General features: G+C 43.1%; 2 protein-coding genes across 2 annotated transcripts in view; one reads left to right on the top strand and one right to left on the bottom strand.

The window, feature by feature from the left end:
* Positions 1 to 23,056, top strand: part of LOC124388390 (alpha-tectorin-like) — a 43,132-nt gene that overhangs the window by 3,021 nt on the left and 17,055 nt on the right. The window lies entirely within an intron of this gene.
* On the bottom strand, positions 13,979 to 19,638 carry LOC124388391. Its single transcript, XM_046852957.1, has 2 exons — positions 19,286 to 19,638; positions 13,979 to 19,106 (listed from the first exon to the last, which is right to left on the bottom strand). The coding sequence occupies exon 2, from the start codon at positions 15,958 to 15,960 to the stop codon at positions 15,097 to 15,099; it is 864 nt and encodes a 287-aa protein (XP_046708913.1). The 5' UTR covers positions 15,961 to 19,106; positions 19,286 to 19,638; the 3' UTR covers positions 13,979 to 15,096.

Here is a 23,056-nt window from a genome sequence, read left to right as displayed (position 1 = left end):
TCCTTATCGAAGTGACCCCCCCCCATTCACTTCAATAAGGGTTGTGTCATCTGCTGACTTAAGTAGCTTTACAGACTGGTGACTAGAGGTGCAGCTGTTCATATCCAGGGGGAAGAATAAAGGAGAAATTAACACAGCCATGTGGATAGTAAGTGTTGATGGTCCATTGGTCAGAGACATGTCTTGCCAGTCTAACTTGTTGCGTTCTGTCAGTCATAAAGTCTATGATCCAACTGCAGGTAGAATCAGGCACACTGATTTAAGAGAGCCTATCCTGTAGCAAAGTGGTGATAACGTATTGAAGGCAGAGCTAAAATCCACACACAAGGTTTTGACAGAGGTTCCTGGGAAGTCCATGTGCTGGAGGATGAAATGAAGGGCCATGTTAACTGCATCATCTACAGACCTGTTTGCTCTGTAGAGAAACTGTAAAGGGTCTATGAGTGGGTCTGTGGTGGACTTTGTATAGGGCAGGACAATGCGTTTAAGGGACTTTATTATTACATACAGTATGTTCGAGCGATGGGATAGTAAAGCTAAGGGAAAACCTGCAGAGTCTAAAAAATTGCAAAAGCCAAAAAAAGCCAATCTGGCAATGAACTTGAGAAACCATCATCTATTTAATCTTATGCAAGATGGCTGCTGTGCCTAGGAACATGCTTGGATGGGTCTGAAATTGAGAGCTTTGGGTAGTTTAAGTCAAACTGCAACTGGGTTAATGCCCTCAGAGACAGGGACAGCCCCAGAAATTGTAGGGTGAGCTTACGGTCACTGGGTCTCACAGGGTGTTGGCCTAACAGGCATAACTCTAGAGATCCTTAAGAAAAGCCACGCAAGCCTTTTGCCAACCATGCGAGCAGTGCAAAACAGGGATAATGTAAATAGGATGGATGGAAAATAAAGGGGGCTGGTAGCCATAGACCAGCAGTAAAGGGATACGCCTGTCGTGGTGGTTGGAAGGGAGTTAAGTGAACTCCACCCAGAGTAGCTTGAACCCAGCCGTTTTCTTGTGCCTGGTTAAGCCTCTTCATCTGGCTAGTGGTTTGAGTGTGGAAACCAGAGTCATCAGTGGCAGGAGGTGCTGGAATACCGAATGCATTTGATGGATTTGCTTCTCTAGAGACTAAAAGAACACCAGGATATTGTAAAGGTGTGCTTTGGGTCCCGGCACCCGTTCTTTCTCTCCGCTGCAGGATATGAAAATAGGATGCCACCACCTGACCACCGCCGAGAAGGAGAGACTGTTTCTATGCCTCTACTGCAGAGGTAAAGGGCACATGGCTGCATCCTGCCTAGTAAAAGACAAGGCTCGTCAGTGAAGGAGGGAGCACCCACGAGCCCCTCTTCCCCCACTCCCTCAAAACCCACCATCTTGGTCCACCTTCAGGCAGGCCCCAGAGGCACGGAATTGGCTGCTTTTGTCAACTCGGAGCTGACGCTGAGTTCATCGACCTCAAGCTTGCTAAGCAACTTCAAGTCCCCATGGAACCCCTACCCGAAGCTCTGCTAATCAGAGCAATGGACGGCAGCCTTTTAGACCGGGCCATTCACCGCACTAAGCCTCTACTCATGTCAGTGGGGGAACGACATCAGGAGTGGCTTTGCTTATTGGTCATCTCCTCGCCCCAAGCCCCCATCATGCTCGGGTTCCCTTGGCCTCGGAAACACAACCGAAGTGTAGACTGGATGACAGGGTATATTCTAGATTGGGGCACCCTCCCCCCACCCAAACCACTGCCGGTTTTCACTCCCAAGCACTCAGACTTAGCATCGGTTCTTGAAATCTATCATGAACTAATGCCTGTGTTCAGTAAGGCCTCGGCTACCTCCCTGCCTCCCCACCAACACTTCGACTGTACCATTGAGCTGCTTCCTGGGGCGGCCTCTATCAGTTATCTGCCCCAGAGCCCGGTCTACTACCGGGGTCTTAATGCAATCACCGTCCGGAATCGTTACCCCTTGCTGCTTATGGGCTTGGTGTTCAAGCTTCTGCATGGTGCCACGGTCTTCACTAAGCTGGATCTACACAACACATACCACCTGGTGCATATCAGGGAGGGGGATAAATGAAAGACCGCCTTCAATACCCCAGCCTGTCATTACAAGTACCTCATCATGCTGTTTGGCCGTCTTTCAGGCACTGGTCAATGAGGTCCTCCGAGACATACTCAACGGCTTTGTGTTGATATCCAGATGATATTCTAATCTTCTCCCATTCCATGGATGAACACGTCCGGCAGATGCGTCAGGTCTTGGAGAGACTCCTCAAAAACGGGCTTTACGTGAAACCTGAAAAATGTGAGTTCCACACCTCACAAACCTCGTTCATGGGATACCTGCTTTCAGCCGGTACTATCCAGATGGACCCTGCCAAGATCCAGGCAATCTGGGATTGGGCAACCCCCACCTCCCGCTGCCAACTACAAAGGATTCTGGGCTCCCTCCGCTCATTCCTTTGGGGCCCTAAGGCTTAGGAGGCGTTTCTCGAGCTTAAGTGGTGATTCGCTGAGGCACCCATCCTCATCTTTCCTGACCCAATTCGTAGTTGAAGTCGACACCTCCAATGTAGGGGCAGGAGCAGTGCTCTCCCAGGTCTGCCCCGAGGATAACCGCCTGCATCCTTGTGCCTTTTTCTCCAGGCACCTTAGCTCTTCAGAACGTAACTATCCGGTGGGAGAGAGGAAGCTCCTTGCTGTCAAACTAGCCTTGGAGGAATGGTGCCACGAGATGGAGGAGGCGGCGGTCACCTTTCTGGTCTGGGCGGATCACTGCAACAAAACCTTTTCTTTGGCCGCTTCTGGTTCTCTCTCTTGTACCAGCCTGGGAGCTGAAACATCAAGCCTGATGCACTTTCTAGAGTTCATGCCCTGGAGGAGGAGGAGCCATGCTCCGAGACCATCCTTCCCAAATCTGTGTTGGTTCACACCCTCAGTCTTGCCTTGGAGGAGCGGGTCAAGAATGCCCAGGACAGGGGCCCTGTTCCCGAGGGTTGCCCCACTGGTCTCCTGTTCGTCCCAGAGGGTCTCTGCTCTGATTTTCTCCAATGGTGTCACAATTCTTCTATCACCCTGGTCAGACTCATACTTTTTCTCTGGTCAAGACACGCTTTTGGTGGCCCTCCATGGTAAAAGACACCGAGGACTTTGTCGCAGCCTGCCCCGACTGCGCCCAACACAAGAACCCTCTTGGCCGCCCCCAAGGTCTCCTTCGGCCCCTTACTATCCCGAAACATCCGTGGTCACACCCGGCCATTGACTTTGTTACCTGGCTGCCCGCTTCTATGGGCTGTGAACTGGTGACAAGTGCAAAATACACAGATAGTGACAATGCAGTAATAAATCAGTTGTTCAGTGCAGTAACAGCCACAGAAAAAAGCTTTCTTTCAGTCTGTTTGTCCTGGCTCTGAGGCACCTGTAGCATCTACCTGATGGGAGAAGGGTTAATTGTCCATGGATGGGGTGAGAGCTATCTTTGATAATGTCCCTTGACCTTTGCAGACAGTATATGTTCTCCATAGTGGGTAGATGATTGCCAGTGACTTGTTGGGCAGTTTTCACCACCCTCTGAAGAGCTTTATGGTCCAAAGCAGTGCAGCTACTATACCACACTGAGATGCAGTTAGTGTGGATGCTCTCAATGTCACAGCATTAAAAGATCTCCAGTATCCTGTACCACAGATGGGACGTTTTAAGTCTCCTCAGAAAAAAACAGGTGCTGTTGTGCCTTCTTGATCAGGATTGGAGAGTTCAGAGGTGAGATCCTCAAAGATGTGGACTCCCAGGAACTTAAAGCTGGGTACACGTTCAACTGCAGCTCCTTTGATGTGAATCTGAGTATGAGTGTGATTGCTGGCTCATTTAAAATCCACAATGATTAATTTTCACCTTGCTACTGGGTGCTGGATCTCTTCCCTGTAAGCCTTCTCATTGTTTCCTCTGATGAGGCCTACCACTGTGGTGCCATCTGCAAACTTAACAATGCTGTTTGAGGCATAGGCAGGTACTCAGTCATAGGTGAAAAGGGACAAGGACAGATTGAAGATGTCTGTGAAGACCTCAGTCAGCTGCTCCGGGCATGCTCTGAGAACACGGCCATGGATGCTGTCAGGGTCAGTCACTTCCTGTGCATTCACCCTAGGTCAGTAATGGCCCGAATCCCTTGCCACATGTTCCAGGGGTCAGCAGAGTTGAAGTGCTCCTCGATCCGCTGTTTGTATACATGTTTGGCTTTGCAGAGTCCCCTTCTCAGATTGGCTCTGGCTGTGTTGCGTGCTCTGGCTGTGTTGCATGTTTGATGACTGGCGAGTACTTGGGCAGAAGGAACAATGAGAGATGGTCTGATAGTCTGAGGTGGGGGAGAGATGTGAGGTGAAAGTATCAGCCATACTTGTATATACATGATCCAGTGTTTTGTGTCCTCTAGTGAAACAGGAACCATGCTGTTGGAATCTTGGCAAAACAAATTGCAGCAATTAAAATACCCAGTGATGATAAAGGCTGGATATACTGTCTGCAGTTTGTTGATAGCAGAGCCTTAGCATCCAGGGGGACATACATTGCTATCACAACAAGGCATATGAACTCATGTTAATGATCAGGTATTCAAGATCAGCAGAGCAGTGAGAAGAAACACCATGTGTTGTTTACATAAATGCATAAGCCTTCTCTTCTCGAGGGGTGCACCTGAAAATGGTGCACCCCTTGAGCTCCAGCACGCTGTTTGGGATGCCGATGTTGAGCCAAGTTTCCAAGAAGACCATTATGTTGGAGTCCATAATCAATCTCTGGGTGAGGGTCCAGATCCTGAGTTCATCCATTTTGTTTGCCAGGGACCGAACATTGGCGAGAATAATACTAGGAAGCTTTGGTCAGTGTGGGTTTAGCGTTAGTTTAAACCGAAGTCCTCCGTGTTTTCCTTGTTTCTGTTTATGGTCTCTGTGCCGGCACCAGACAGTTCCGGTCGGAATAAAAGACTCGCTGTGTTGCTGTCAGGGATTCCCCTGCCACGCCTCCCTCGGCCCCTGTCAGGGATTCCCCTGCCACGCCTCCCTCGGCCGCTGTCAGAGATTCACCCTGCCACGCCCCCCTCAGTAGCTGTCACGGTGCCTCGTTATCCTTTGCCTGCCAGGATCACCGACAGCTGTGGCTCGTTAAGGACTAGACTATATAAACTTACGTTCTCGAGTCACAGGCTGTCGGTTCTTGAAGGTCATGCTGGTGATCGCCTTAGGACTTTTGCTTTCGTTTTTGGACTCTAAGTTTCGTTTTGGATAACTCGTCTCGAGCGGATGTTTGCTTCTCTTCACGGTTTGTGAGCGTTTTTGTTTAAATAAACAATGATTGAGTTATTTCCGCGTCATGGTCGTCAGCCTGACAGTTGCAGCTTTATTATGATCTCTGGTGGTATCTGGTCGAAATTGAAAATGAAGTTCGAAACAGAGTTTGTGCAGATATGACCATTATCCAAGAGTGACTGTCTGTTGAATGTTATACTCGCATAAGTGAATCGCATGGGCATGCAGAAAAATAGTGTATAAATAAGCACAAATATGGCAAATCTGTAGAGATGCTGAGCCTCTCGCTGTACACACCGCCATCTTTTTCTAAAGATGTATGTATATGTGACAAGTATAAAAGCAACACATAATCTCTGTCTTGATCTCACTTGAATATCTCATAATACAATAATTTTTACAGCAATAATGGAGCTTCCTAAACAAACACAAAAATTTGAGATTTTGCTACACAAAATATTGAAATTGTCTACCAGTATTTAAAGTAACTTAGCTTTGTAAAAGGTGAGCATTAGCATCAGTTGTGAGGACTGACTTACATGGGGAAGTGGTACCTCAGTTGTTAAGGCTTTGGGTTACTGGTCGGGGGTTCAAGCCCTAATATTGCCTCGCTATATTGCCACCAAGGTGCTAAGCAATGCCCTTAACCCTCTGTGCTCCCTGGTGCTGTATCACGGCTGACCCTGTGCCCTGGCCCGAGTTCTTCAACAGTGCTTGGATACGCAAAGAAAGCATTTTACTGTCCTGTAATGCAGTGGCGGGCAGTCAGGGCCCACAAAGCCTTCACTGCTGACTTAAACACTATCAGAAGCACTGACCTACATTTACAACCTAAATTCTAATATTTGTTTCATGAAATTGTATTAATCCATTTCCAACAGTTTATTCTCTTCATTTTGTAGTCTTTCTCTTGGCTGCACTACTTCCAGTATGTGTATGTTCGATTTTTTGTCCATTCAGATTTCAGCCACTATGTGCTGCCATGTCAATCTAATCTGCCCAGGGCCTTCAAAGTCAGTCCTGCTTTTTTTTTTTTTTTTTAACCATAGTCTCTATTATGAATGGGTCTGTTTCTTTAACCAATCAGATTTAAAATTTGCCTCACAGGACAGCTAGCCCATAATAACCTTAGCATTTTATCCGTCCTCTGATTGTTTAGTCAGAGGAAAACTCTGAGGAGAAATTAATTTGGTCTCAGACATTCTTAAAAATCCATTTTTAAGAAAAACTAAACATCATGAGGAAAGGTCCGCCAATCCTGAAGCTAGCTAGCATGTCAAAGCCCGGGAAAGGGTTGTTTGGCACTTTCAGACCAGTGAATACGAGCGGTACCACTGGCTTACAGCCTCTAAGGAGCGGTGCAAATTTTGAGTCTGAATCTCTGGTGATTAGGTTGTATTTTATTAAAATTTTATGTTTTTGTCATGTTATTAGACAAATATTGATTCTGAACTGCTCCAGATGTTGTAGGTGCACAGTTGTGGTTGTAGTGTAGAGGTTTGGAGTCTTAACTGGGTTTCTTGTTTAGTAAAATGATATTCACCCTCCATATGTGAAATGCCTCTCTCTTTGTAATGCCACATGTTGTTATATTGCGTTTTTGTAAAGTAATGATGGTTTCTATAATAGCGACGTGATAGTAGTGGTATTAAGAGGTGGATTAAGTCGGGTAAGTCCCTACTGAAGGCCCAGGTACCAAATGCCTGCCCCCCCACTGCTGAATTGTATATGTGACACATAAATGCATCTTTCTATCTATGTATCAATAAGTTATAAAATGTTTTAGAAATTGTGCAGATGGTCCTGGATCTTCGTCATTTTCCATTGGGCCCTTAATTATTAACCGTGTCACAGAGTTTAGTGAATTTAAAGTTGGTCAGACCCAGATTTGTGATAACTTTGCAAATATGGACATACAGTATAAATTCACGTCAATACACTTAGAATTGCTTCACATTTCTGTGCTTTCCTTTACCATTTGGTTTTCACATCCACCTGTGTTGAATTCAATTCATTGGACAGGATTTTAAATAAAAATATTTTTTAGACATCATTTGTCAAAGAGTGTAAATCACTGCTAAAATCGGTGAGCTTGGTAGTTGCACACTATCAAGTACACAGTGTGGGCAGATGCATTTTTCTGGTCTTACAGAACAGGTGTGCTGACTCAAACAAGTAGTAAAAGAATGATAAATAAAGATAAGAACAGCATGTTCATTGTTCAACACAAAAAAAGCTTAAATAAGTAGTTGTCCATCTAGTTCAACTTGCTGTGAAGAATAAGAAGAATGAAAATTAAGAATAGTTCAACTTGTCTGTGATTGTCATCTATTGCAAAATAGTTTTACTTTTACGTTTGAATTAATTTATTTACAATACAGGAAAACAAATATTTTCAATGAAATGTTACATTTCCACTTTTCTAAATAAAAAAATATCTGCTAAGTAGAATGATTTTATTCTTGAAATGAGTAAAAATGTTTTAAAAAAGGTAAATTCCATTAAGTAATTAGATACATTTACATTTTTGCACTGCATGAAAAAATACATATTACTTTAAAATGTATTCCGTTAAATGGTAACACAAACCTTATTACAGAATTTCAGAAATGAAAGCAAATTTGTAATACATTTATGAAGTATATTAATGAAGTATAGTTTCTGTTTAAGTATTGAAGTAATGTTTCTTTAAACATTCATAAAGGAAGAATGTCCTTATAAAAAAAAAAATGTATTTTCTTGCCAAGCACAACAGCTATGGTGGCAACACCTTAATATTTTGCTATCCTTTACCAAAAAAAATACAAACCATCTTTAGTTGCAAGCTATTTTAAAGCCTTGTACTTTGGCTTGTTGTTCTGTTGGAACAGAGACTATAGGAGAAAAGTAATGGGACACCCATTACTTTTTAGGATTATATCTAAACCTTACATTTAATTTGAAATGCAGACTGCACTTTGAGTTGAAAGCCCTCGTTTCACTACCCTTGTGGCTGAATGAGCACAAATCTCTCCAACCACACTCCAACATCTAGTGAAACATCTTCCCAAAACAGGAGAGGTTATTATTAACAGCAAATGGGGACCAACTATGGAATGGGATGTACGAATCTTGTGGTCAAGTCAAGAGTCAAGTCAAGTCAAGAGGCTTTCATTGTTATTTCTACTATATACAATGGTACACAATCCACAGTGAAAATGAGCCAACGTTGCTCCAGAACCCCGGTGCTACACTAAACAACATAGAGCTACAACACAACATAAAGCTAAATAAAGTACATTGAGTTCAGCCGAGTGCAAACAGTGCAGACAAAAAACAGTGCAGACAGGCAACACAAGACTGCGGGTGCAGATACACATTACACAAAATAGCACCAACCTGTAAACGTACTGTATACTCTGATTATACAGTACTGTCCAAAGAGGACTATAAAAGACTATGAACAAGAGTATATGTAAACACACAATGCAGTGCAAAAAACAGCAGTAGCAGCAGTCAAAAGGTGCAAAAAAAAAAAAAAACCAACAGCATGTAAATGGTATAATATGGTTAAGTATAAATAATAAATAATTGGTGGTGTAATGGATTGAGATGAGTAATACGTGTGTATTTGATTTCAGGTTGTACAGTTCAGTGACACACAGTTGCACAGTCTGGATGTGACGGCCCGAATGCTTCGGAACCGCTTTCCTGATGGCAGGAGGGTAAAAAGTGTGTGTGTGTGAGGGGTGTGTGGGGTCGTCCACAATGCTGTTGGCTTTGCAGATGCAGCGTGTGGTTTAAATGTCCGTAATAGAGGAGAGAGAGACTTCGATGAACTTCTCAGCTGTCCTCACTACCCTCTGTAGGGTCTTGCGATCCGAGACGGTGCAGTTCCCAAACCAGGCAGTGAGGCAGCTGCATAGGATGCTCTCAATAGTCCCTCTATAGAACATGGTCAGGGTGGCAGGAGGGAGCTGAACTTTCCTCAGCCTTCTCAGGAAGTAGAGACGCTGCTGGGCTTTCTTGGTGATGGAGCTGGTGTTGAGTGACCAGGTGAGGTTATCCGCCAGATAAACACCAAGGAATTTTGTGCTCTTGACGATCTCCACTAAGGATCCATCGATGATCATGGTTGCTCTGTGCTCTCCTGAAGTCCACAACCATCTCTTTGGTTTTGTCAAGGTTTAGAGACAGGTTGTTGGGTCCACACCAGGCTGTTAACTGTTCCACCTCCTCTCTGTATGCTGACTCGTCGTTCTTGCGGATAAAACCCACCATGGTCGTGCAAACTTGAGGATGTGGTTAGAGCTGGCATTGCTACACAATTTTCAGCAGAGTGAACAGCAGTGGGCTGAGCACACAGCCCTGAGGGGCCCCAATGCTCAGTGTGGTGGTGCTGGAGATGCTTTTTCTGATCCGGACTGACTGAGGTCTCCCAGGCAGGAAGTCCAGGATACAGTTGCAGAGGGAGGTGTTCAGGCCCAGTATTCTCAGCTTATAGATCAGATGCTGAGGGATGATCGTGTTGAATGCTGAGTTGAAGTCTATGAACAGCATTCGTACGTATGTGTCCTTGTTGTCCAGGTGGGTGAGGGCCAGATAGAGATACCCCGTATGTCAGTTTGTCTCTAGCTTTGTTTTGATTTTCCCTGTGTTAGTTTTTTTTTGTATAGCCTTTTTATTTTCTAGAAAGATTATTATAATTTTTTTTTGTATAATTTAAAGTTAGTAAAATTTAACTTAACTCGGGTTCCGACCCAGACATAGTGGACCGCGTCTCTTTCCAGACTCACCTTGGATTATACTTTCCTTTTTTTCCCCGGATTCCGTTATTTGGATTATCCTGCAGACTCTGAACTGCTGTGGGCCGCGCTGTGTGCGCACCACCGGATTATCTCTTTTTTGCAGCAGGTTTTTGTGTTGGCTCTGCCTTGCTTGTGTTTTGTGTGTGAATAAAACTTTATTTGCTGCTACTTCGGCGTCCACCTCTGTACCCGCATGACAACTGCTTGCTAGACTTGAGAACATTGTTGGAATAAAGGGAACAGCTCTCTCCTGGCTCAGGTCTTAGTTGACTGATCGCTATCATCTTGTTGATGTAAATGGTAAGTTCTCCACACTCTCTGAGGTAAAGTTTGGTGTTCCGCAAGGATCTGGCCCACTGTTTTTTTCTTTATATATGCTACCTCTGGGTGAAATTATACATAAACAAGGTATTCGCTTCCATTGCTATGCTGATGATACACAGATGTATATTTCAGCAAAGCCAGATGAGAGAGATCAGCTTAACAATGCTAAGGAGTGTGTAAAGGACATTAGACAGTGGATGCCTAATAAATTTCTTCTGCTCAACTCAGATAAGACGAAAGTAATTTTACTAGAACCACATGCAGCTAGAAGCAAACTTTCCGATTACGTAGCATCTCTGGATGGTGTTTCTGTTTCAGCATGTACAGCAGTCAAAGACCTTGGTGTGATTATTGACCCTAGTCTTTCCTTTGAGGCTCATGTGAATAATATCACCAGGATCGCCTTCTTTCACCTTAGAAATATTGCTAAAATTTAAAAAATTATGTCGTTACAGGATGCAGAAAAACTAGTTTATGCTTTAGTTTCATCTAGATTAAACTACTGTAATGCTTTACTGTCTGGGTGTTCGAGTAAGTTCCTAAATAAGCTTCAGTTAGTTCAGAATGCAGCAGCAAGAGTCCTCACTAGATCTAGACAATATGACCACATCACTCCTGTTTTAATCAGTCTACACTGGGTTCCAATCAAATCTCGCATTGATTATAAAATACTTCTACTGACGTATAAAGCACTTAAGGGTCTCGCATCGCAGTATCTTCAGTTCACTTCAAGGCTCTTCTCTGTTCTGGCACCGAGGTGGTGGAATGCACTTCCCCTAGATGTACGAACAGCAGAGTCCCTGATTATCTTTAAGCGACGACTGAAGACCTACCTCTTCCTGAAATACCTAAATTAGCACTTTCCAAGTTTGTAGAATTCGAGTTATATTTATATTGAGTTTGTAATCTTGCGTACCAGTGTAGATTTATTCATTACTAGAGATTTAAAGCACTTTTGTACGTCGCTCTGGATAAGGTGTCTGCTAAATGCCTTATCCCAGAGATCCCTCATGTTAGTGTTAACTTCTGGTTCTCCCTTTTAGCTATGCTGCCATAGTGAGTCTTGCTGGAGTCCAAACTGCACAGTGGCATTGACATTTATACAACAATAAGTACACATCCTAATCCACATCCTTCTCTTCCCATCACCCCTTTCTCTCTCTCTCTCTCTCTCTCTCTCTCTCTCTCTCTCTCGGCCGAGGTAAACATGCTCCTGAGGTTCCAGTTACCCCTCTTCCTGCCCCTCTTCCCGTTGTGGATCTTCCCACTTCGTCCAGGCCTGCCTCTGGATAGTGCTCTCTTCGATTGTGACTCTGTGCAGCTTGGGACGGTTCTCATCAATGCTTTGGGTGGTTCTATGAAATTTCCGAAGTACGAACGGGAGCTTTGAGGATGGTGTAGCAGCCCTTCGACTTAGAATAAACAGGCTTGGGAGTGTTTCCAGACGGGTGTACTTTAATTCAGACGAGTGTGCATAGCACCAACACCGTGAAAACTTAAAAGAAAAATAACAAAGGCAATTTAGCCAGATACAAAATAATCCCTTTACAAATGCACTTTAGCATCACATCGATTACAGCATAGCAGGTAACAGCCATTATATGAAATGGGTATCATTATCATTACATGAACATATGAAATTAATTAACATGAAATAACACATGAACCACATACCTCGCTCCGCATATCAAAGGGTGCTAGAGAGTGGTACTCCAGAGAAAGCTGCCGCCATTAACTTAACTATGACGTTGGAGAGCTAGCTAGAAACTTCATAAATTATTCTTAAATTATTTCTGCCAAACAAATCAAGCACTGAAAGGTATAACACTTCAAAGAACAACTTTAGTTGAAAGTTACAGTAATATTTTACGATATCTGGCTCTAAACATGTATCGTCTTGTAACATGACTTCACGTGCCTTCTATTGAACAAGTGAGAGCGTGAGCGTAAGTGTGTGCGTGGAGAGATTAATCCCCCCTGGAAATGGCATGATGTCAAAATAAAAGTCACATAAAATAAAAGTATGAAACAGGATAATCATAATAAAACACTGCTAGTGGTCATTTACACTCCCACCACTCACGTTATGAAGAGTGAAGACAAGGATCAACCTGGCTGAACGGCTCATACTTGAGTCCTATGTCTGTATCAGTGTTTCTAGATATGTGCAGGTGAGTATTACTTAATAACTAAAGAGAGCAGACTAGGTCATAAGGGGTTAAAGGTGTAGACAACTAGACTGATCACTCACTCTCGAGGAGGAGAACTAGTTTCTGAATGGGCCTTTCTATAATCAAAGGTTTGGTAGGGCGATCTTGTTTTGCTGACATTCTTTCTCCTACTAACACCTTGATGCGACGCACTAGTCCATCGCTCTCCTTTGTGGTTTCAACCACTCTTCCCAAATGCCACTGATTTCTAGGGGTGTCTTCCTTTATAATGACTAAGTCATCTACCTTAAGGTTGCGTCGAGTCGTATGCCACTTTTGGCGTGTGGAAATGTTCATGAGATACTCTCTCTTCCACCAGCTCCAGAACTGTTCGACGAAGTACTGGACTGTTCGCCACCTTTTAGTTGCATAGACATCTTCCTTTTCAAATTTTCCAGGTGGTGGAAGGGCAATTTTGGACTTCATCAGTAAGAGATGATTATGGAGTTAATGGCTGGTTCGAGGTAGGATCATTTACTCCGTTTACAGTTAACGGACGGCTGTTCACAATGGCCATTGCCTCATAGAACAGGGTTCGAAGGGAAGAGTCGTCGAGTCTGCCTAAGTATTGACAGAGAGTGGCATTTAAGACATTACGGACAGTCCGAATCTGGCGCTCCCAGACGCCACCAGCATGACTTGCTGAGGGAGCATTGAAGATAAACTCACATTGCCTTTCTGAGAGGAAGCTTTTGATTGTTCTGGTGTCACATTGCTTTATTGCTTCTTTGAATTCATTTTTAGCTCCCACAAAATTGGTTCCTTGATCGCAATGGAGTTGACGAACGGCTCCTCTGAGACTGATGAAGCATCTTAAAGCATTGATAAATGCATCTGTGGATAAGTCCTCAAGCATCTCAATGTGAACAGATCGAGAGGCAAGGCAAGTGAAGATTAAGCCATAGCGCTTTTGCTCTTTATGGGCTTTCTTGGTGAATGGGCCGAAGCAATCGATGCCGCAGTATGTGAAGGGGGCAGAGACTTCTACACGCTCCTTAGGAAGCTCTGCCATGCGTTGCTCTTCTGCAGGCCGTCTGAGTCTTCTGCACTTCACACATCTGTGTGAGTTTGATTCCGTCCTTGGTGACAGATCTTCTCGTGACAGTGGGTCAAGATCAACTTGGTAATATGTCCTCCTTTGGGTAATATCAAAGGGTGTCTGACCTCTAGGCTTAAGGATGACTGATCCAGTCTCCCACCAACATGAAGTGCTCCTCTTTCTAAGATGGGATCCAAGCGAAGCAGAGGGCTGGAGTTTGGAAGACCTTTTCCCTTTTGAAGTATCTTCATCTCTTGGGAGAATGCTGCTTCTTGTGCAAGCTTCACTACTGATTCAACAGCTCTCGCGTTCTTCCACACTCACAGGTTTGCCAAGATGGGTTTGCTTTGAATTCAGCCTCTTGATTCTTGCAATGACTTTCAGGAGTTTTGACCAGGAGGAGAATCGATCTAGACGGGTAAGAAAGTCTGACTTTGAAGGTTCAACTTTAGTTGTGAACGCCTGCATTGACCTGACCTCGGGATCACCGAGGAGCAACTCAGGAGTTAGGTGAGACTCTGGATGTATTTCTTGTTCCCACAGGAACTTGGGACCTGATAGTCAGTTTGTTGAGGAGATGTCTGCTGCATTTAGACCTCTCGACGCATGGTCAGCAGGGTTTCCTGTTGTGTCTACGTAGTGCCACTGGCTGGGGCTGGTGTGTTCTCTGATCATTTGCACACGATTGGCAATGAAGACATGGAACCTTCTTGCTTCATTATTGATATAAGCCAGGACAACTTGGGAGTCAGTCCAGAAAAATTCTTCTTGGGTCGACATTTCAAGCTCGTTTCTCAGCATGACACTTGATCTTGCAGCGACCACTGCTGCTGAAAGTTCCAATCTTGGAATGCTTGTGAGTTTTGTAGGCGCAACTCTAGCCTTTGCCATCACGAGGCTGCAGTAACCTTCACCATCTTCATTCTTGCTTCTCAGATAGGAACACGAGCCATATCCTATATTGCTGGCATCCGAGAAGTGGTGGAGTTCCCTTGTGACCGTTTTGCAGAAGCCTTGTGGTTGGTAACATCTCGGTATTAAGACTTCCTTCAGCCCTTGTAGGTCACTCTTCCATCTCTCCCACCGTGGACTTAAGTCTTCGGGAAGTGGGTCATCCCAGCCAATGCCTCGATGGCACAGCTCCTGGAGGATGCACTTTCCGGTTAAGATAAATGGAGCCACGAATCTGACTGGATCGTAGGAAGCCCAAGGACTGACGGATAGGATGCCACGACGTGTGGAGGGCCTGGTCTGAGGGTTTACATTAAAGCTGGAGGTGTCTTGTTCAAGGGACCACTGAATACCAAGAGCACGTTCTGCTGGAGCTGCATTTAGGTCCAGATTGAGGGGTTCAGATGTGACTGCTCTCTCAGTTGGGTCCACAGAGTCCAGAACTGACCTTTCATTTGAGTTGAACTTGTGTAGATGCAAACCTCCTCTCTTTCACAACTCTCGTGCTTCAGCAATCAACTCCTTTGCTTCTTCTACAGAGGGGACGCTGATAAGCCCATCATCGACGTAGAAGTTCCTTTCAACAAAGGCTGACGCTGATGGATACTCTCCCTTGTGTTGACGTGCCAAGTACTTCAGACCAAAGTTGGCACATCCGGGTGACGAAGTGGCGCCGAATAGGTGGACAGCCATTTGATACTCTTGAGGCTCTGCTTCGAGGTCTCCATCTTCCCACCAGAGAAACCGTAAGTAGTTTTGTAGTTCAGGAGAAACGTAAAACTGGTGGAACATTTTCTCGATGTCACATATGATGGCTACGGCCTCTTTCCTAAAACGACATAGCACTCCAAGGAGAGAGTTGATCAGATCAGGACCTGTTAGCAAAGTATCATTTAGTGAGATGCCACGGAACTTCGCTGAACAGTCAAAGACGACCCTTAGCTTCTCTGGCTTCTTGGGGTGGAACACCCCATGGTGTGGTATGTACCACGTAGTTTTCTGTCCTGTCACAGGAGAGGCTGGCTCTGCGTTACCTTTCTTTATCATATCCTTCATGAAGGCCTTGTACTGTTCTTTATACCGCTCGTTATTTTTCAATCTTCTCTTTAAGTGCTGCAGTCGAACTGTTGCCAGCTTCTTGTTGTCTGGTAGCAGAGGAAGCTCTGTGCTCTTGAAAGGGAGGGGCATTTCATAGTGTCTATCTTTCCTTTGAATTATGTTGTCACTCAGAAGCTGAATGAAGCGAACGTCGTCCTGAGACACATACTTGTCTTTGTCTGCATACTTCCTTTCATTGAAGTCTGATTCCAAGACCTTCAGCACATCGTTGGTTGATGGCGCAGGTATTTCCTTCATTGTCACTCGATGGATGAATCTCTGGTTTCCCTGGCGATCCAGATGTGGATTGGATGAGCCTACTATACGCCAGCCAAGTTCCGTTCTCTGGGCGAATGGATCATTTTCGCCTCCTGTGACGACTTCCTGGGGGGCTAACGCCAACGGGCAATCACTTCCAATTAACAGTCCCACCTCACAGTCCTTCAGCAGCGGAAGTTTGTTCGCTAGATGCTTTAGGTGAGGCCAGAGCAGCGCTGTTTTGGAAGTCGGAATGTAGGACTTGTCAACCGGGATGAAGCCACGGGTGTAGGCTTGGCGTAGCTGAATCTGGTTTTCAGACTGTAGTCCTGTCCTCGTAGACCATAGACACTTTTGCTGGCTATGGGTGTGTCAACAGCTGTCATGGTGCTTAGTTTGAGCTGTACTGGTTTAGTCTCCACGTTCAGCTCTTCGAGTAAGTCTTCCAAGACGAATGTCGAGTCACTCTGCGTGTCTAGAAGAGCACCCTTTACAACTTCTTTCTGTGGTTCATTTACAGATTACATGAAAACAGGGACAATGCTTGATGTGGCGAAGACGCGCTGCGTCACTGCATGGGACGTCACTTTGATCTTTGACTTTGTCTGTGGAAGTGGACTGTTTCTCTTTTGATTCCACAGATCGGTTCTCTCTCGCTTCATGTAGACAGGTGGGGTGACGTCTGCCGCATATGACACAAGTGTGTCGCGTTTTGCAATCCTTACTGTTATGTCCCTTTCTCAAACATCCGTAGCACAAATTGTTTTCCCGTATGCTGGCTTTCTTGTCTTCCAGGGATTTTGCTGCAAAGGTAGGGCCCTTCACGACGCCGTGCATCTTATCTTGGCAGATAGGACAAGGTGGCCTTGACTTGGTGTTGAACACTTTCTCAACCCTTTCCGTGGGATTGTTCCTTTAACTGTTTGTGTGAAGTGCTCTAGTTTTTTTGGACTGCCTGTCATCTGTAGCCTTGATCAGAAGTGGAGAGGCGACAGGGTTACAGGCTATCCGAGCCTCCTTCTGGATGAACCTTGTGAAACAGGAAAAGCTTGGGTAATCCCCGGATTCATCTAACCTTTCCGTGACGATTCTGCTCCATCTGCGTGTGATCCAGTCAGGTAATTTCTTCAGCAACTTGTGGTTCTCTTCACAGTCGTCCAAAATGGCCAATCCCTTCACATGAGGCATCGCTTCAACGCATCCTTGCAGGGAGTCAGCAAACTCTCGAAGTGCAGCGGGATCACTGGTACCAATATTGGGCCATTTCATGAGCTTGTCTCTAAAGGCCATTTGCACAATGAAGTGGTTTCCGTACCTTTCTTCCAGGACCTTTAAGGCCCCTGATATGCTTCTTCAGAGTTTCTATAGAAGAATCCCTCTACAGCTTTACGTGCTTCTCCGCTCAGATAGGTTTTTAAGTAGAACATTTTTTCATGAGCTGGGAGAGGCTGGTGGTCTATGAGGGCCATGAAGGACATCTTCCAGTCTACATACTTTAGGGCTTCGCCAGAGAACTTTGGTGGCTCAGGAGCAGGCAGGCGATTCATACTGAGTGAGTTAATGAGTGCTTGGGTAAGGCTGTCCTTCTCAGGAGATGCTAGCGCATTGGCGTGTGCTTGTGGAGGTATGCGTTGGCCCTTGGATTGAGCTGGCTTTTGAATTCAACTGTGAGATCAGTCTCTTTTAGCCAGTCTTTGGAGTCATGTTCGAGGCTCTCGTATGCGTTTACTCTCGCCTCCGCTATTCTTACTTCTGACTCTGCTTGAATTTGCTGTAGTCTTTTCTTTTCCTGACGCATATTTGCCTCTAACCTTTTAAGAGCTACTTGCCTTTCTTCTTCTAACCTTTTAAGAACTAGCTGCTTCTCTTCTTCTAACTTGCTAAGAACTTCTTCTTGAGCTTGTATTTGATATACTGCTTTAATCCTTTATTGTTGAGCTGCGAGTTCTGCTCCCGCATCTGCATGTTTGCTTGAGCCCTGTGAGTGGATGGAATTTTCTGATAGAGAGAGTACAGTATCTGTCCTTGTATGTCCGAAGATAGATCCATACTCATCCTTCTTAAGTGCCATCCTCACTCGTAGTTTCTCAAGTTCTGTATTGAAGGCCTCATCTACAGTTTCTAGCCGCTGCCTTATTATTTCGCTGATCTCTGCAGTGAGTGCTATACAAGCATCCATTTTTGGTACAATGTCTGGGGTAGCATTGTGGTTGCGTTGGATGGGCTCATAACATTCACTTACTGCACTGTGTTGACTTTGGATTTCTTCTCTGATTTTATTTAGTTCATCTTGAGAACAGAATGATTTTAGTGCGGTCCTAACCTTTCCTGCCACCTCTTTCCAGTAGCCATAAGCTCTCATGAATTCTTTCTAATGGCTTCCTGTTTGTGCATCTCAAATCCCTTTTCTGTAAATGTTCTTTCACGGGAACTAGACCTGACTGGCTGTGGGTTATCTGTTTTTGTGAGTGGGTTATGTGTGCTATCTACTTCTTCTCCATTAAGTGACATTTTTGAAGTTGTGTTGCTGTTTGGTTATATTGAACTACTAAACTATAGTTTAATTACTGAAATATAGCTAAATAACTCAACAAATACCAAACTGCACTGGGGGCGATTATCATCAACAAAATGTAGGCTAACACACAAACAGCTTAGCAATGAATGCTATAATACAGATTTACCCGTGAATGAATTTACATTAACAGGTTCAATTTGTTCAATAGTTTTTTTTTTTTTTTTATCACCCTTCTCTATCTTTGAATTCATCTTTCAAATGTATGATTAATTTAGAGCATCAAACATGTACAGTATATTGTTTATAAAGGTGACTTAAGTTCATTACATAAATATCACTGTTCGCAATCAAAGAGTCCCCTTGATTTTATGCAGCAATCAGCATAACTGTAATAGACCGATCTTGCCTGAGTGCCGGTTGAAGTGAGGGTGTGTGAACAGCAGGTGGCAGTCTTGTACACAGAATAGCGGATGGCAGTCCTTCTAACGTCGAGTTGAGTTTCACTCCACATCGAGCGACGAGTTTTCACTGTAGCAGCCCTTCGACTTAGAATAAACAGGCTTGGGAGTGTTTCCAGACGGGTGTACTTTAATTCAGACGAGTGTGCATAGCACCAACACCGTGAAAACTTAAAAGAAAAATAACAAAGGCAATTTAGCCAGATACAAAATAATCCCTTTACAAATGCACTTTGGCATCAAATCGATTACAGCATAGCAGGTAACAGCCATTATATGAAATGGGTATCATTATCATTACATGAACATATGAAATTAATTAACATGAAATAACACATGAACCACATACCTCGCTCCGCATATCAAAGGGTGCTAGAGAGTGGTACTCCAGAGAAAGCTGCCGCCATTAACTTAACTTAGACGTTGGAGAGCTAGCTAGAAACTTCATAAATTATTCTTAAATTATTTCTGCCAAACAAATCAAGCACTGAAAGGTATAACACTTCAAAGAACACCTTTAGTTAAAAGTTACAGTAATATTTTACAATATCTGGCTCTAAACATGTATCGTCTTGTAACATGACTTCACGTGCCTTCTATTGAACAAGTGAGAGCGTGAGCGTAAGTGTGTGCGTGGAGAGATTAATCCCCCCTGGAAATGGCATGATGTCAAAATAAAAGTCACATAAAATAAAAGTATGAAACAGGATAATCATAATAAAACACTGCTAGTGGTCATTTACAGATGGATTTGGACTGTAGTTAATGTCAACAGACTGCTACACTGACTCAGGACTACAGTTCGCTTCTGATCATCATCCCTGTACCCCGCAACATCGTATATCTGCAATAAATGGACATTCAGTGGAACCTAGATGAGGATGGGTTTCCTATTGAGTCTGGTTCCTCTCAAGGTTTCTTCTTTATACCACAGTCGCCACCGGCTTGCTCATCAGGGACAAACTTACTTATAAAGAACATACTCATTTTTTATCACCACATTATCTGTGCAAAGCTGCTTTGAGACAATGTTCATTGTTAAAAGCGCTATACAAAGAAAAATTAATTGTATTAAAGCTGGCAGATTGAATCCCAAAGGTAGGTGAGGAGGTGGCATAAGGTATTGTGCTGTATTCAGATTCACGATGAATTCCTGCCAGGCAAGATTCCTGCTTTAATATGCCAGGCGTATGTTTGTTTTTTTCATTGTCTTTGGTACCCTTGCCAAAACCTTGAAGTGAAAGTAACTTGAAGTATGTGGAACTGGCTGTGCAACAGTCTTTTACCAGGTTAAAGGCAAGTTTTTTTTGGTCAGGGAAAGAGTTTAAATAATCACAGGCAAATCTGCAATTGTAGGCAAACACTCACACCTCTGTTTTTTGATTTGGAGCTGGCTATATTGCAGATTCATGGTAATAATCTAATTTAAGCCCATTTCAATTCCAGGTTGTAACAGTGCTAAATGTGGTCACATAAGCTGTTCCAATGGTGCCTACTGTACTGTTTTGCCAGGAACTATTCATATATAGTTATTTAAATTATTTCTGTCTGGTTTCTGCAGCAACCATGATGGCAGAATGACAGCAAATATTGAAATGTCTACTGCTATTGGACATAATGTAGCTCAGTATATGCCTCAATTGACTTTTACACATGTGTAGCTACAATAACACAAATTTAAACACTGACTCAATCGTAAGTCATATACAGTTTGTGGTTTACAGTCATGAATATTCCATAAATTATGCAGACGATCATGCAGCTACATGTATTTTTCAGTTTCTTAGCCATGTCAAAGCATACAGTACATCCAATAGCTGTTCAGACATGTAAATAGTTTTTTATTCCATCATACAGAATAATTGCAAAGTAAAACTATAGAAAAAGATATAAGCATTTAGACGCCCAGTTGAAATCTAACCCAGGTAAGCATTTGTTTATGGACATAATTTAAAACAAAAAGAAATATCTTTTAGACATCATTTCTTTCTTGGTTTGTCAAAGGTTTCCGTGCAAAATATTCCTAATAAATCACTGTGTACTTATTGTTATTACACAAATTCAAGTATGTAGGGATGCTTTTCTTGTTCTCACAGAACAGGTGTGTTGACTTGATGAATCAAAGGAAAGTATAAGATTACGAAGAACAAAAACAAGAACAGCCTGTACGTTGCTCGGCACGCTCACACAAAAGAACCTCCGAATAAATATGCAGTTGTCCAACTAGTTCAACTTGCTGTGCTGTCACTGTTGCCAGCTGTTGTATTAGATTTCATTTTAGATGTCTTGTGATTTCAATCAGTTGCTATACAGGAAATAATGCAGTAACTCCCAGTTTGGCATAAGAAAAACCCTTTTCTTAAAGGAAAGACTTGTAAGGCTTATAGGAAAGATTATATCACTTCACAGAATAATCTAATACTACCATTACAAATAACTGCACTTAGAAAAAATTAACTAGATTGATTTATTAAAAGTTAATGATTACATAACTAATTTTCTGAGTATCTTAGTCAGCAAAAACTAATTCGCTCAAAAGAATTCTCATTTGAACTTGTTATAGTTCTCCATAATTTGCAATTTACTACGCTTTTAAATTATTAATACAATATTTGGACAAACTGTAGTCTGACCATCCCATCCCACATTTAGTGCTTATTTCCGGGTAGATGTTTCACTAGATTTTGGAGCCTAGTTGTGGACATTGGTGCTTATTCATCCACAAGGGTGTTCGTAAAGTCAGTTACTGAATACTCTAAGCTGTATACTCAAGATTCACTCAAGATCTTCCACTCCAACTCATTAATCTTCGTCTTATGTTAGCTTTCTGTTACTATCTCTTATGTTAACGGGTCGGTTTTGACCCGTGTCTTTAAACAGTCATAAAATACCCTCTAAACTATTATTTATCATCCAATCTGTTTCCTACCTCTTGGTTACCTTGTTAGGTTTCCTTACCCATGAAAATATTGCTTTTAATATTTTTGGTGTGGCCCCCTGGGCCTTTCATTTGATAGCATACCTCTCGTTTTCAATTTAAAAAAGTGTAAATAGAACCTCAAGAGAATTATATAAATAAATTAAAGATTGTTATGTTGCCTGACTGTTACTGAGGGGTATTAGAACACATCTCTAAATTAAAAAAAATTAAAAATAAAAATTATTTTAATATTATTAACTAAGTCAATTTTGACCCATATATTTTTACTCCAAAAAAAAGGCAAAAGTTTTTTATTTATTTATTTATTTTTTTTAATTGAGCTTTAATAGAAATACTAAATTAAACTAGTAATAATAAAAAATATATAGATTTGCAGTCAAACAAAACAACCAATCAAGCAAATCAAGTACTAGCCCCCCAAAAAAGTCTTTGTTTGCAAAAACATACATGTGTATGTGTGTGTTTAGATGCATGTGTGGCAAAAACTTGCAGAGATATTTTTTCCAGTAGAAGCAAAATATGTTTGTCTTTCTGTCCTTATTGCTAGGGCAGACCTGACACCTCTTTCTTTTAGAATCTGGTGGCTTCAGTGGGGTTGTGGCTGTTGCTGTGCTGGTTGATGTTGAGGCAGGGCAGGCTGAGAAGGATGCTGGTGCTGATGCTCCTTGAGTTGCTGATGGCATAGATAGAGTGCTAGGTGAACTCTGCAGCTGTCTAACCATGGCTGTGTCTCAGCTTCGCTTAATGGGTGTCTTGACTAGGGAACTCTCTAGCTCCTCAAGAAACATTCTTCACTTGTTTTTTTTTTGGTTGAGGTCCACCCTAGCTGGATGTGTTGCCACAACACAAATGCATTGTATGCAGACACATCTAGGATGTTATAAAACACAACCACTGGCCATCTCCTGGTCATTTCCTGGCAAGTGTAGGTGACAGTCAGCTTATCCAGGTTGTCCACTCCTCCTTTGTTTTTATTATAGTCCAGGATAAGTATGGGCTTTGTCTCACTTCCTGATGACACATCTGCATCTTTGTGAATTGTGGACATAAGTACCCCCCCCCACACACACACTTTTTTTTGGACAATAAAAAAACAACGGCGGTGTTGTCTGTAAAAGCAAATTTTGAAGAAAGTGGAGTCTTGATGTCACTTGCTCTCATCCTAGTGATCCCAGGGGT

This window comes from Silurus meridionalis, chromosome 7, assembly GCF_014805685.1.
Source record: "Silurus meridionalis isolate SWU-2019-XX chromosome 7, ASM1480568v1, whole genome shotgun sequence".
Taxonomy (NCBI): Eukaryota; Metazoa; Chordata; class Actinopteri; order Siluriformes; family Siluridae; genus Silurus; species Silurus meridionalis.
The sequence above is the reverse complement of the archived record's forward strand: the minus strand, read 5'-3'. Positions and strand labels throughout refer to the sequence as shown.